The following is a 13,383-nucleotide window of genomic DNA, read 5'->3' on the forward strand; positions in this document are numbered from 1 at the left end:
GCGTGCGTCAGGAAAAAAAACACAGACGTCCATTTTTTTTTAAAGTATCGATACTTATAAATTTAGGTATAGTGACGTTTTTAATTTCCGAGTATCGCGATACTTTTGAAGTATCGGTACACCGTGCAACACTAACATACATACATACACATACATACAAACCTTCATTGGAAATGGCCTTTATGACCTCGTTTTTCCTCTGCATAAACGTAAACTGATGAAGTAAGTTACACAAATGGGTGTGCTGTGCTCTGTACTGTCATCAAGAATTTATCCGGATCATGTATATGGAGAAATGGCAGAAAAGAAGGATGCATTATTCATAGCATGCATGTTGAAGAGAAAAGGGAAGGTAACATTAATCAGGATGTACAAGAGTAAGTCAACTTCAGCTGTTGATACAGACGGATTAAAGACCCATATAGATGCAAATAAGACCATAAGATTCACCTTATTTAAAAGATTTGCTTCATCCGTCAGGCTTTATTCTGCCCACCCTGTAACAAACTCTCAGACACAGTGTAAACAGGTGAGGGGAGGTGGAAACCTGTCCTTCCCTCTCTCGCATTAGTTGACTAATGATGCCTTTAATTAGCCCTGACACACGCTGTTAATGGAATGGACCTTATTACAACTCAGCCTGTCAGAGACATTTCCGCAGTCGCCGTCTGATGTTGCCACGGCGTGAATTCCACCGATCTGTTCACTCAAGAGTTGATAGGAAGGACAACTGATTAATATTCTGCCTGTTTAGCCGGTTTCTGACAGGCTTATGTAGCAAAACTACATTTCCCATAATTCTGCATGGCAAAACCCATGCTGAAGTCAGTTCGGTCCAGAGTTAGATGCTTTAAAGTGTCTCTCTTGGCTCTGGTCCTGAGTTTTATCCCTGCTTTGCTTGTCAGAGTCTGTTCATGTTCTCCATCATTTGACTGGAACGCCGTCTGCATTTGACTTGTTAATTCGATTTGTGTCCCGCTTTGAAGAGTGTGCTGTGCTGAGTAAGACACTTTCCCGCGCTGCTTAATCTATCTCAAGTCTGTAAACGCTTCATTTCTTCACTCAAGGAATCTTCTCTGTGTCTTCTTGACAAAATACACGTTGTACGTGCTACTTCACTGTCCTCAGTCAAGCTCAACCTTGTTTGTATTGGAGCTTAAAGGAACATGGATGGAGATCAAAGACTGTAGAGAAAATGACCATCACATTGTTAGTAATTGAGCTTTTCCAGTGCAGGCTGCATGTGTGATAGTACCTCATCTGTACTGTTATCTGCGCACTTATCTGGTTCGGATCACACACTTGTTTCCCTATTTGCTGTTGTATCTGTCACTGTTACAAAAACAAAAAAATCCACAAAAACTCTAGAATAGAATCCAAAAATAACTATAAAATTGCATTTCATTTATTGTGGGGTGTTGTTGATGTTGTTGTTGTTGTTGTTGTTGTTAAATAACCATGACTAATTAAATATTAGTAATACATAAAATATTGTTATAATATAGTAGTGTTTTATTAAAACTATTATTTATAAAATGATAAACAATATGACCATGCAAAATGATTGATTATTATTAAATATTGATTTAAATAAGTTGAACTAATAATTAATCATACCTTAAATTACAATAAAACATTTTATTATACAACCATTTGATTTATATATTTATTAAAATAATAAAATATAATTCATAAACACAAATATAATACAAAATCATTATTATTATTATTATTATTATTATTATACATCAGTTTTAATTTTAAATTAAATGTTTTATATTTAAAACATGTATAACTAAGTATTAATAATAATAATAATAATAAACAGTAGTAAAATGTATAATAGAATTACTAATATTACTAAATACTTTATTCATTTATTTATACAAATCATTATAAATGTAATTAAATAATAATAATAATAATAATAATAATAATAATAAATTTGTAATCCAAATATTTATATCAAAATAATAAAATAGTATTTATGTATTAATGAAATAATCATAAATAATAATTGAATAATAATAAATGAATACAATAAAAAGTTAAATAAGTTATATTGTTATAAGTTATATAATAATAATCAAAATAATTATAAAAGAATACAAAATATTTTTTGATAAAATAAAAAGGCCTGATTGTAACTGTTTTTTGGACCCACAGGACTCTGCCCAGGAAGGCGTCATCACCAGAGACATCCATCGCACCTTCCCTGCCCACGACTACTTCAAAGACTCGGGAGGCGATGGCCAAGATTCTCTATACAAGATCTGCAAGGTGAGGTGAAAGCTGCACATCCTCCAGGCATGACTCACTCCTGCCGTCTGCTAACAAGCATCACGACACGCTGCAACATCTCTCTCCACTGACCTTTTGTTTTGCTGTAACGGCCTTGGTAGATATCCAACCACATGTGCTGTACTCGCCTCCATGCAAATCTACGTCCCTGAGATGGGTGAAACCTATCCAACATGCTAGTTTACACATCATAGATCTGTTATTATATTTAGAAGTGAAGCTGGAACTAATGCAGTTATTATCTAACAAGCAATTATCCAGCAAACATCTATATCTACATAATTAAACAGATGGTTCTGGCTCTAGAATCTGAATGAAAGAGCCACGTAAGAAGCGTTTTAAAACGTCGACACCTTTGACCAGAAAGTCGGTATAGTGCATCAAGTGACGTTGCTTGACAATCATAATTCAATAATGAACTATACTTCTTGCCAGGATAATAATTACAAATATAAATGAATGTATATTGAATGATGTATTATCGAAAAACAGGAGAAAAGCGTTGAGTGGAGGAGAAAAGGAGTGCAGTTGTCCTGTTCTCTGTTAAATCTCTTTTGTGAGGAGTCTCCATCAGCTGATTGGCACCGACAGATTAAAAGGCTCCTAAATTGTGCAAAGGACCTTCAATCCAGCTAATCCTGGCAGCGGCATATGTTGCCAAGAAAGTTTATCTGTTTCCAGTCATTTACATATGACGAAGCAGAATTATAACTGTGATTTAAAGACAGCATGAAGCAGCATTTACAACAAATGCAAATTTAAATTGAATTATTTATTAATTTAAAAATATTTAATGCTAATTAATGTAGGGCAGAACCAGATGTTACACATCTAACATATATATATATATATATATATATATATATATATATATATATATATATATATATATATATATATATATATATATATTTTTTTTTTTTTTTTTTTTTTGTACACATTATTTTCAATATAAAATATTTTTTCTCTAAATAACATACTTTTTAAAATGATATTATTTTGTATTATTATTATTGATAACGTCAAAAATGTTTCAGAATATTAAGTAATAGCATTACATAAAATAAAAAAAAACAGACAAACAAGACTTTTATTCCTTGATATTAGTTTCAGAAAGCTTTGTTTCTGTGCACAGTATCTTAACGGATGTTTTCTCCACAGGCTTACTCTGTGTATGATGAGGAGATTGGTTATTGCCAAGGTCAATCATTTTTGGCCGCCGTATTACTTTTACATGTAAGTATTTACCCCGAATTGACCTCAAATAATCTGTTTAGTTGAGGACAGGTGATTTTTGTTTTGTTGTTTTGTTTTTGTTTTATATTTGTGTTTTTATTTATTTATTTTTATTTTATTTTTTCTGTGTTTTTGTTTTGTTTTTGTTGTGCGTTTTTTTATTATTTTATTTTATTTTTACAATTGGTTTTTTGTTGCTTTGTTTTATTTTTGTGTTTTTGTTTTTTTGTTTTATTTTTTGTTTTTGTTTTCTGTGTTTTTGTTTTGTTTTTGTTCTGCGGTTTGTTTTTGTTTTTTTACAATTGGTTTTGTTGTTTTGTTTTATTTTTGTGTTTTTGTTTGTTTTTATTTTATTTTTTGTTTTTGTTTTGTTTTTTTGTTGTGCGTTTTGTTTTTGTTTTGTGTTTTGTGTTTTGTTTTTGTTGTTTTTGTTTTGTTTCATTAATTCTTTCATTTCATTTTATTTATCATAAATATTTAGTTTATGTATTTATATTTGTTTTTAATTGTTCTTTTTTTGAGACACTAACCCGAAAAATACTGTCACATTTAAAAATCTGTACAGAAGTATATTACTTTTTCTTACTGGGCATTATGTAAATATCCTTTTAGGTCAGTTTTATCTTTAAGCTCAACTCCTTTGATAGCAAATCAACAATTTAAACAGTGTTTTTGAGACAGGGTTCACTACATTTTTTACATGTTCATTACTAGCTACAGTAGCTAGCTAACTAATAACTCTAATAATAGTGTAAATAAAAACCTTCCTCATTGTGCTTTATCTTTGACTTTTTGAGGACCTACATTTATAATAGGCAGAGAGCAACAGGAAGCGGCGGGAAGGACATTGATGAAACGGTTAATCCCATATTTAATTAAAGTGAGGGCTGAATAAGATGCCGTTTTTTGTTTCTCTGCGACAGCGGCCCGTATGAGGCTTGATATTAGAGTGCGTTTGGGGATTTCTATAATATAGTGTAAGTGTCTTTCTCGTGGCCTTGCCCAGGAAGCTCAGGAGCTGTCAGGAATATTAATGACAGAGCCCGTATACCTGCAGGAGCCCATTGAGCTCAGGACACACACGCTGTCTGTGTGATTTAATACCCAGCTCTCTGTCTGTCTCGCTCTCCGTCTCACAAACACAAACAAACTCTGATTTCATCACTGTAGACACACTGCAAGCTGACACATTTAAACATCATGGGTTGGTTGTGTTTATCACAGCACATTCGTGCAGAAATCATTAGCATTTGAAATCATCTAAAAATATTGTGCAGATATCGTTCACTTTTTCTCCTTAGATGCCCGAGGAGCAAGCTTTCTGCGTGCTGGTGAAGATCATGTACAACTATGGTCTCCGAGAGCTCTACAAAAACAACTTTGAAGATCTTCACTGCAAGTTCTACCAGCTGGAGCGTCTGCTGCAGGTTTGTGTCTGCTTTGAGTGTTAGTTGCGAGATTGTGTGACACACAGACTCATTCAGCTCTCATGAGCGCCTCGAGTGCAAGCGGTGGCCCCTCGTGTAAGCTATTAGACCCAATGCGCTGGAAAATGGGTTTTAATTTTGTGCTGAAATGCAATTAGGCCTGAAGTAGCCTCTTTCGGCGCTAAACCCAACCTGGTTAGTATCGACTAGCTCTGCTACTGCGAGAGTGTTAGCATCGATCATGTAAAACGTGCCATACGTGCCACTCTCTGGAAGAATCTCTTCCTCTGTTGTCATTTACTTTGCATGTGTTAACACAACGCTCCCACCTCTCTGATCTGACAATGCAATTTACCCCAGAAAAATATTCAGTCTTCCCGCTCCAGAAGATCCTATCCAGCTCCTATCTCTCTTTTTGAGATGCTAATTTAAGATGTGCCTTTGTAGATGTCGGTTACGTCTTTGATTTATTCTCTGCTTGGTCTCTGAATACATAGAGCAACACGCTTTTTTGAGGCAAGCTTCACTGTTGCCATTTCTCATTCCTAGGGTTATTGATCTAAACAAACCCCTAACTTTGGCATGTACTTTTCCTACTATAGACTGAATGGAACCCCAAAATAAATAAATAAATATATATATATTTATATTTATTTATATTTATTTATTTATTTATTTATTTATTTTAAAAGTAATTTCCCCGCCTCAAAACATAAAAAATTAATAAATAATTAAAACCAAGACAAATGTCTAAAAATAAATAAAAAATTATTAAATATTGCTTAAAAAATTAAATAATAATAATAATAATAAAAATAAATATATATATATATATATTTATTTATTAATTATTATTATTATTATTATTATTATTATTATATTTTTTAAGCAATATTTAATCATTTTTTATTTATTTTTAGACATTTGTTTTGGTTTTAATTATTTATTTATTTTTTATGTTTTGAGGCGGGGAAATTACTTTTTAAAGAGATTCAGAAGTGATTCACACATTCATTGATTCATCTTAGGTATCTTAGGAAAGAAAAAGAAGTGCTCCCTCAGTGTTGGGTTTTCCCATTGTTACTTCATTTTTATGTTCCTTCATTGTCCCCTCAGGAAAACAATGAACATTTTCTGTATTGGTACTCCTGATAACCTCAGACGTAGTCACTTGTTCTGGTTTAAAAACAGAAAACAAACACAGAGTTCAAAGCACGTGTAAGTCTTTGATTTAGATGCTGTTTGTGTAAGGTGCTTTATTACTGCACTCGTGTACTGTAATTCAGTCTTACACTCCAGGTGCATTGTGTAATATTTAGGAGGATCTGTAGACAGAAATGCAATATCATTTACATAACTGTTTTCAGTGGTGTATAAAGACCTTACATACTGAACCGTTATGCTTTTATTACCTTAGAATTAGCCATTTCTATCTACATACACCGCGGGTCCCTTAACATTGAAATGTTTTTACAGTAGCACTAAACGGACATATGCGTTTCGTCACTATGTTGTTCTTCGTGGAAAGAAGCTAGCTAAAGTCAGCGAATAAAACACTGACACAATGATGAACAACTAGCAGTAATAGTCGCAATAACATATCGTTTTACCGAATAATTAAGTAAACCTAATTTCTTAATTTATCTTTGTAAAGAAACCTTGTTTAACTGGCTACTCTCTGCTATCTCAGACGACGATGACATATTTTCCTGTCGGCCACCGTAACTTCTGTTGGTTGCAATTCACAACCTCACCACTAGATGCCGCTAAATATTACACAGTGAACCTTTTAAAAGCTGGTGGAAAGAAAAGGGTCAGTCTGTCCTTTCTGTCTGTCTGTCCAGTCTGTCCATTCTATATATCATTTTATCGGTTTGTCTCTTGTTCTATCTATCGTTTGCCTGTCTGTCTGTCTGTCTGTCTGTCTGTCATACATTTATCTGTCTATCTTGTTGTTCTATCTATCTGTCTGTCTACATATCTGTTAGGGCTGCACGATTTGGGGAAAATGTCATATTGCGATAATTGAGGTCAAGATTGCGATATAATAAACAAATGGTTTCATGAGTCAACTTGCTTGGTTCTCAAGGAAAATAAATGCACACACAGATTAGTGATAATCTGCCTAAAGAAAAAAGTTCTTTAGTCAAGAGCAGTGAGTGTTTTTCTCTGTTCCCTTTGTTCTTTGATTAACTTTAGCGACAGATATAATTAGTGGCTACTGCGTACTGTCCCTTTAAGACCAGCCGCTGCTGTCAGAGACGCGGATCTCACACGCCTCATTCTCTCACGAGTCACAACTCTTCACGTTCATCATAAGACTACTCTTATGTTATGAAGATACTCGACAAAACGCACGATATTAGCGGGAGTCTTTCTGTGTGTCACAGTCAGGACATTCACAGGCACTGCGCTCTTTTTTTGTCTTATCGCGCATGAATGGTTTAAAAGCATTTCCATGAATAAGAGCAGGATCATGTAACACTAGCCAAAGGATGCCAAAAATTAACAGATGCTGCGTTAATTGCGTTAACAGCGCTAATTTGTTTATTTAATATAAAATCACAGCATTTTGCGTCATATAATCGCGTAGGCTTGACATCGCGATTGCGATTGCGATATGATTAATCGGTGAGCACTAATATCTGTCTAACTCTGTCATTTTATCGCTTTATCTGTCCATTTTCTATCATTTTGTTGTCTGTCTATTTACTTATCTGTCTATCTTTCTATATTTAGCATTCTATCATTTTTTTCTATTATTGTCTGTTTTTCTTTTTGTTTTGACACACTTCCAAGCTCCACCCCCTTTGCTTCAAAAAATAAATACAATTACTTTGTCATCCTAATGAAAACATGCTTGTTAATTTCCCTTGCGCTAACCATTCCTGTTTATCTACTTCCTCTTTCCAGGAGCAGTTGCCGGACCTTTGGTCTCGCTTCCAGGACCTGAACCTGGAGGCCCATATGTACGCGTCCCAGTGGTTCTTAACACTGTTTACCGCCAAGTTCCCTCTCTGCATGGTCTTCCATATCACCGACCTGCTCCTGTGCGAGGTGATAAATCTTTTTCCAGTCACATAATTACAGCAACCATGTCCTAACCAAGTCATTTAACCAATAAGATGTCACTGTGGGTTAGACTAACTAGTGCAACACAACATAAATAGAAATCGAGCCACCGACATTGGGTCTCTTTCTCTAACCATCTCTATTCTACACTTTAGTCGGTATTTTTGGTACATTTGGACATAATACGCATTTTACACACTTTGCTCGCATACTATATTATATTAGGGAAGTGGGCATGTTTAGATGCAGGACTGGATTCATTAACAATAAAATGAGAGTAAGAACAAATTGATATGTGTTCGTACCCGTTATACGCACCTGTTGTGAATCTACCGGAATTTTTGTCCTAGTAAGCAACTTGTACGATTATTAGTAAATGAGACCGAATGTTTCGTTTGTACATTGCTTGTCACGTTCATGTCTGGTCAGGGCAAAAGCATAACATTTGGATACTGCACTGGTTTATCGCAGGACTTAGGTGCACAAGTTTCGTGATTTAATACATTTAGTAATTGTTAATGTTACACTGTAAAAAATATTGTTGGTTTAACTTAAAAAAAGTAAGTAACCTACCATAACATTTTTGAGTTCATTGAAATAATTTCTTTTTAGTTAATGTAATAAAGGACATTGCTTTAATCAACAGGAACTCAAAATATTATGTTATCTGAACCACATGAATTATCTAAGTTGATTTGACAAAAGAAAAAATGTTGTGATAAATCATGAAAATAATGTTTTACTAAGTATACTGTATATTGTTCATTGTTATTTTATGTTTGTTCATTTTGCATTAATCAATCTATACAACTTAAAATGTTAAAAATGTGATATATGTAGAAATTAAGCTAAACCTAGATTAATGAATGCTATGAATTTATTGATCTTTCTTAAGTCATAATTATAATGCTATATATAAGGCCTAATGCTAAACCGAGAAATTAATCAAATTAGGGAAATTTAATAAAAACCTGTAAAAAGTCATTGAAATCATACAAAGCTCAAGTGTAAATTATGTAATTGGCTAGAAATTGCTCTTTGTGCGTGTGATTTCTTCAAAATTATTATAAAAAAAAATCGTATTCTAATTATGAATGACAGGAAAAGTTATGAAAATTAATCAAATCTGTAAAGTTTACTGGCTTCTTTGTGATTAATTATTATAGCAGTTACTTGTATTATTATCTATACAATTTTAATAGCTAAAAATGTAAGAGTATATGTGGAAATTTACAATAACCTAGATTTATGAATGCTGTTAAAGATAAACTGTTAACGGATTCTGTCTAAATAAATAGTGTAGTTGTGTTGGGTTTTGAATCGCACATGGAACTGATGGAAAGTTCAGTAGTTTCTAAACTTCTTGAACTCCGTTAGATTTCCCAAAGCAAGCATCTTTGACTTCTTAGAAATGGGCTTTGTGTCTTTCCAAAAGTAACGCTTCGACCTTTCTGCTCCTCTGAGAGCTTTTCCTTTTTATTTTTTTTCCCCCATCGCTTTTCTCCCCTTTTCCTTTCATTCAGCGTCTGTGGTAGCCCGAGGCAAGACAATTAAAAGTTTCCTCAGCCTGTCTCAGTCAATGAATCGCATGATGAGAATCTGTTAGATGCTTGTGAGACACCTCTCTCTCTCTCTTCTTATCCATCTATCGGTTCATCTCTAATTCATTTAATGTTCTGCTGCCTTTTGAGGCTCTGCCTTTACTTTTGAGTAACTTGTTCTAAATGTATGCAATCTTTCCCTAATCATATTTACATTTCAGTTTATTCGTATTCCGTTTTGTCCCAAAATACTAATCCAAAGAAAATCGTTCACTGATCGTCACACAAAACCGGAAAGCTCTTTCTCACTTTGGTAAGCTCTAATCTGATTGGCTGCCTTTCAATATCTCTTGGGACCAAGGACTCACAGGATTTGTTATCAGTCCATTGGGAAACAAAGTCAGGTTGACTCAGCGAGTGCTATTGAGAATTAAATAACAATTGGACTCTCCAAAATTTGTAAGGTTACATGCATAAAATGTTTGAAAGATAACTTTTTAAAACTAGTTAACTAGATATCTGTAAGTAGGTCTTATATTTAACCTGAGACACTTCCACTAGTGCCAACTTGTGTGCCGATTCACCTTAACAGCTTAAAAAGTTTCACACTTTTTAGGAATCTCTCATTTAGTTTATTCACTATGTGTTCACTAAGACAAGATTAAAATGAATGGATTAGGTTCACTTTGAGATTCAAAAAAACATGACAAAATTATACATTGAGGTCTTAAGAAGCGACCTCTTATATGTCAAACGATCAAGGCAAATTTCCCTTCTCATGTCATGAGCCTTTTAAATAAGAGACTTCTTTCAGTAGCATTACAAATCTTACAGACCCCAAACTAAAATAAATAAAAACTACAAACAAACAAAGACTATTCTCAGTAGTTATTGAAATTAATTACTGCAATTTTGTAACATTCTATAGTGGCTCTAGTTGATGAAGGATAAAAAGCTCAGGTTGTTGTATTGCTTTGCATGATTTCCTGTAAATGTAAATACAAGTAGTTTGGCTATATTGATTATAACAATCAATCGTAGTATGTCGACTTGACTTTTCTGTTAATTGTCATGCCGTTATTTGAATTCATTCATATTTGTTCACATTTTTTAGGTCACACGTTAGATTAGGGTCCAATTCTCATTATTTACTATGAATTTTGCCTCAATAAACTCCGAATTACTTCTTATTAATAGTTAGTAAGGTAGTTGTTAAGGGATAAAGGATGTAGAATATGGTCATGCAGAATAAGTTATTAATATGTGCTTTATAAGTACTAATAAACAGCCAATATCCTAGTAATATGCATGCTAATAAGCAACTAGTTATTAGTAAGAACTGGACCCTAAACTAAAGTGTTACCATTTTGTATTATTATATTATATATATTAAAATGTGTATATATTTATTACATTTTTAATTGTAAATCATTGTAAATACTGATAGTTTTGCTAGTATCGATTATAACAAGCAATCGTAGTATATGAGCTTGGCTTTTAAAATCATATTTCTTGCATAACCAAAAGTGTGCAGCTCCAAAGCCAAAGAGAAAAGTGTGATCCCTCCCTCAACAAACACACACAATTATCCCCCCTGCAATTTCCATTTAGCCCCCTAGCGCCATCTAGAGCCTGTCGGGAAGAGATACTTTCTGCCGTCTGTTATTAATAGAGAACATGAGATATTTTTAGCTCTGTGTTGCCATGTGAACGGGTCCTCTAAGCGATGCTCGAGACGGGTGTTTCCATGCGGAGCTGACTTCAGCATTGCTTCTCCGCTCGCTACTGCGATGCCACCTGCTCCCCTCTGACACACACACACACACACACACACACACAGCACCTCCCGCACGTCCTTCACTGTGCCTGTGCACATCAACCTGCCTGTCAGTCCACCTGAGCGTGTGCGAGCGAGATTGTTTGCCTCTTCCTTCAGCTCCTGTCACTCCCACACATTTGAGCTCTTTGTATGATTCGAGCTATTTTAGGAAATGCAAATGCGTTCGACATCGCACTTCTCATTGCTAGTAGAGCGCAAAGACAGCATTTCAGCCCTTCCGAACCATTTATTCCAAACTGTATCCTCTTTATTACAATAAAACGCCCTTTGCATGTGGCCCGTTTTGTAGTTCCAGGCAGTTTGATGGTCAAATAAATTCTTCTGTGTGTTTGTTTTTGTGTGTGTAATTCTTTTTTCAATGTCTTTACAGGGGTTGAACATCATCTTCAATGTGGCGCTGGCTCTTCTGAAGGTACTGCACATCACTACGCTTACATCTCCTTGTTTTAAATTGTTTGGAAAAGTGAGGGAAAGTAATAAAATCAGTAAAAAGTCATGCAAATGTGTCTAGTTATGATTGGGTTTAAAATATTTTATTGGTTAGAAATAGCTTTTTGTGAGTACAGTCTTCTTTAACATTATTACTGTTATATTTTTTTAAACTTTAATTCTAATTATGAAAAACTGGAAAGCTTATGTAAATGAATAAAATCCATAAAAGGTGAGGCTAGTTTAAGATTTAAACTATTAGCTACAAATTGTTCTTTGTGAGCAGTGTTATCTTAGTTTGTGTGCTTTTATCATTTTTATTAGTTTATATATAGCTCTAATTTCAGATAGTTGCCAAGGTGAAATTTCTAATGTTCATTTAACAATAACAACACTGTTTGTGAGTGCAATTTCTTTTTTTATCCTAATAATGAGTCAGAAATTCAGTGTTTAAAAAGTGTGGGAAACCTGGTTGAAGAATTGATGCTTTTAGTTTAATATGCAGCAGGAATAAAAACATATTGAGTGTGTCTCCCTCTGCCGGTCAGAAGAAATATTGCCTTGATTTCTTTTAAACCCAAATGTTTGCTGTTCACAGACCTATACATGCGAGACTAAAATGATAAAGTAGTGTCTTTCTGATATCTTAGGTTTTGCTATGAGTAATATTACTGAAACACTTCATATATCATAATATAATACCATAATCATATATGTAATCATGTGTATCACAGTCGATATATATATATATAAAAGATATTATGATAGTATTTTCATTACTGTAATCAAGAGTTTCTGGGTCCATTTATTAAGTTAAATGCATATATACAGTGCTGGGTAGATTACTTACAAATTGTAGTCGGTTACTGATTATAAATGACATGACAAAACTTGTAGTTAGTAACGTAATCCATTACATTACACATTTCAGGTAATGTAATCAGACTACTTTTTGATTACTTTTAGATTACTTTTGACCTAACTTGTTTATCACGTTGATTTGAATAGGATAATCTTAAACCATATTGATATAAAAATACAAAGAGAAAGAAAATATACCTGCATTTCATGTAATTATGGGAATTTGTGTGCAGTTCCACAAGCCCTGAAGATATTCTTAACGTATATAAGCAGTAGGCGTTTTTACAAAGGAAAATTCAAACGATAAAAAAGTAGTAATAAGGAGAAACAATGAATTATAAATAGTTTACTGCCATTGTGAGAATAACATGTAATCATGTAATCAATAAAACAGTAACTGTAGTCTGATTACTGAGTATTTTAAAACATAATATAAAAAAAAAAAATATATATATATATATACACACACACACTTAATAATATATACATATAATAAATAACTTAATAATATATGCATTTAATTTTATATATATATATATATATTCAATATAATTTTAATATAATACAAAAACGACACAGGAAAACAGGTTAAGAAATGCTGTGTGAACAGGAAATAACCTCAGTTTATCACTTATCATGCAGTCTTTTCTAACTGGCATTTTCCCTTTCACGATAC

At 33.4% G+C, this 13,383-nt stretch overlaps 1 protein-coding gene across 3 annotated transcripts in view; it reads left to right on the top strand.

Moving 5' to 3' along the window:
* rabgap1l (RAB GTPase activating protein 1-like) overlaps window positions 1-13,383 on the top strand; it is a 95,139-nt gene that overhangs the window by 53,574 nt on the left and 28,182 nt on the right. For all 3 annotated transcript variants that reach the window (XM_084416863.1, XM_084416865.1, XM_084416864.1), the window contains exons 14-18: window positions 2,167-2,280; window positions 3,463-3,537; window positions 4,839-4,964; window positions 7,878-8,021; window positions 11,788-11,829. In XM_084416863.1, the coding sequence (XP_084272989.1) occupies window positions 2,167-2,280; window positions 3,463-3,537; window positions 4,839-4,964; window positions 7,878-8,021; window positions 11,788-11,829 (501 nt within the window). The remainder of the gene's footprint in view (window positions 1-2,166; window positions 2,281-3,462; window positions 3,538-4,838; window positions 4,965-7,877; window positions 8,022-11,787; window positions 11,830-13,383) is intronic.

The sequence above is a fragment of the Rutilus rutilus genome, assembly GCF_951802725.1.
Source record: "Rutilus rutilus genome assembly, chromosome: 8".
Classification (NCBI taxonomy): Eukaryota; Metazoa; Chordata; class Actinopteri; order Cypriniformes; family Leuciscidae; genus Rutilus; species Rutilus rutilus.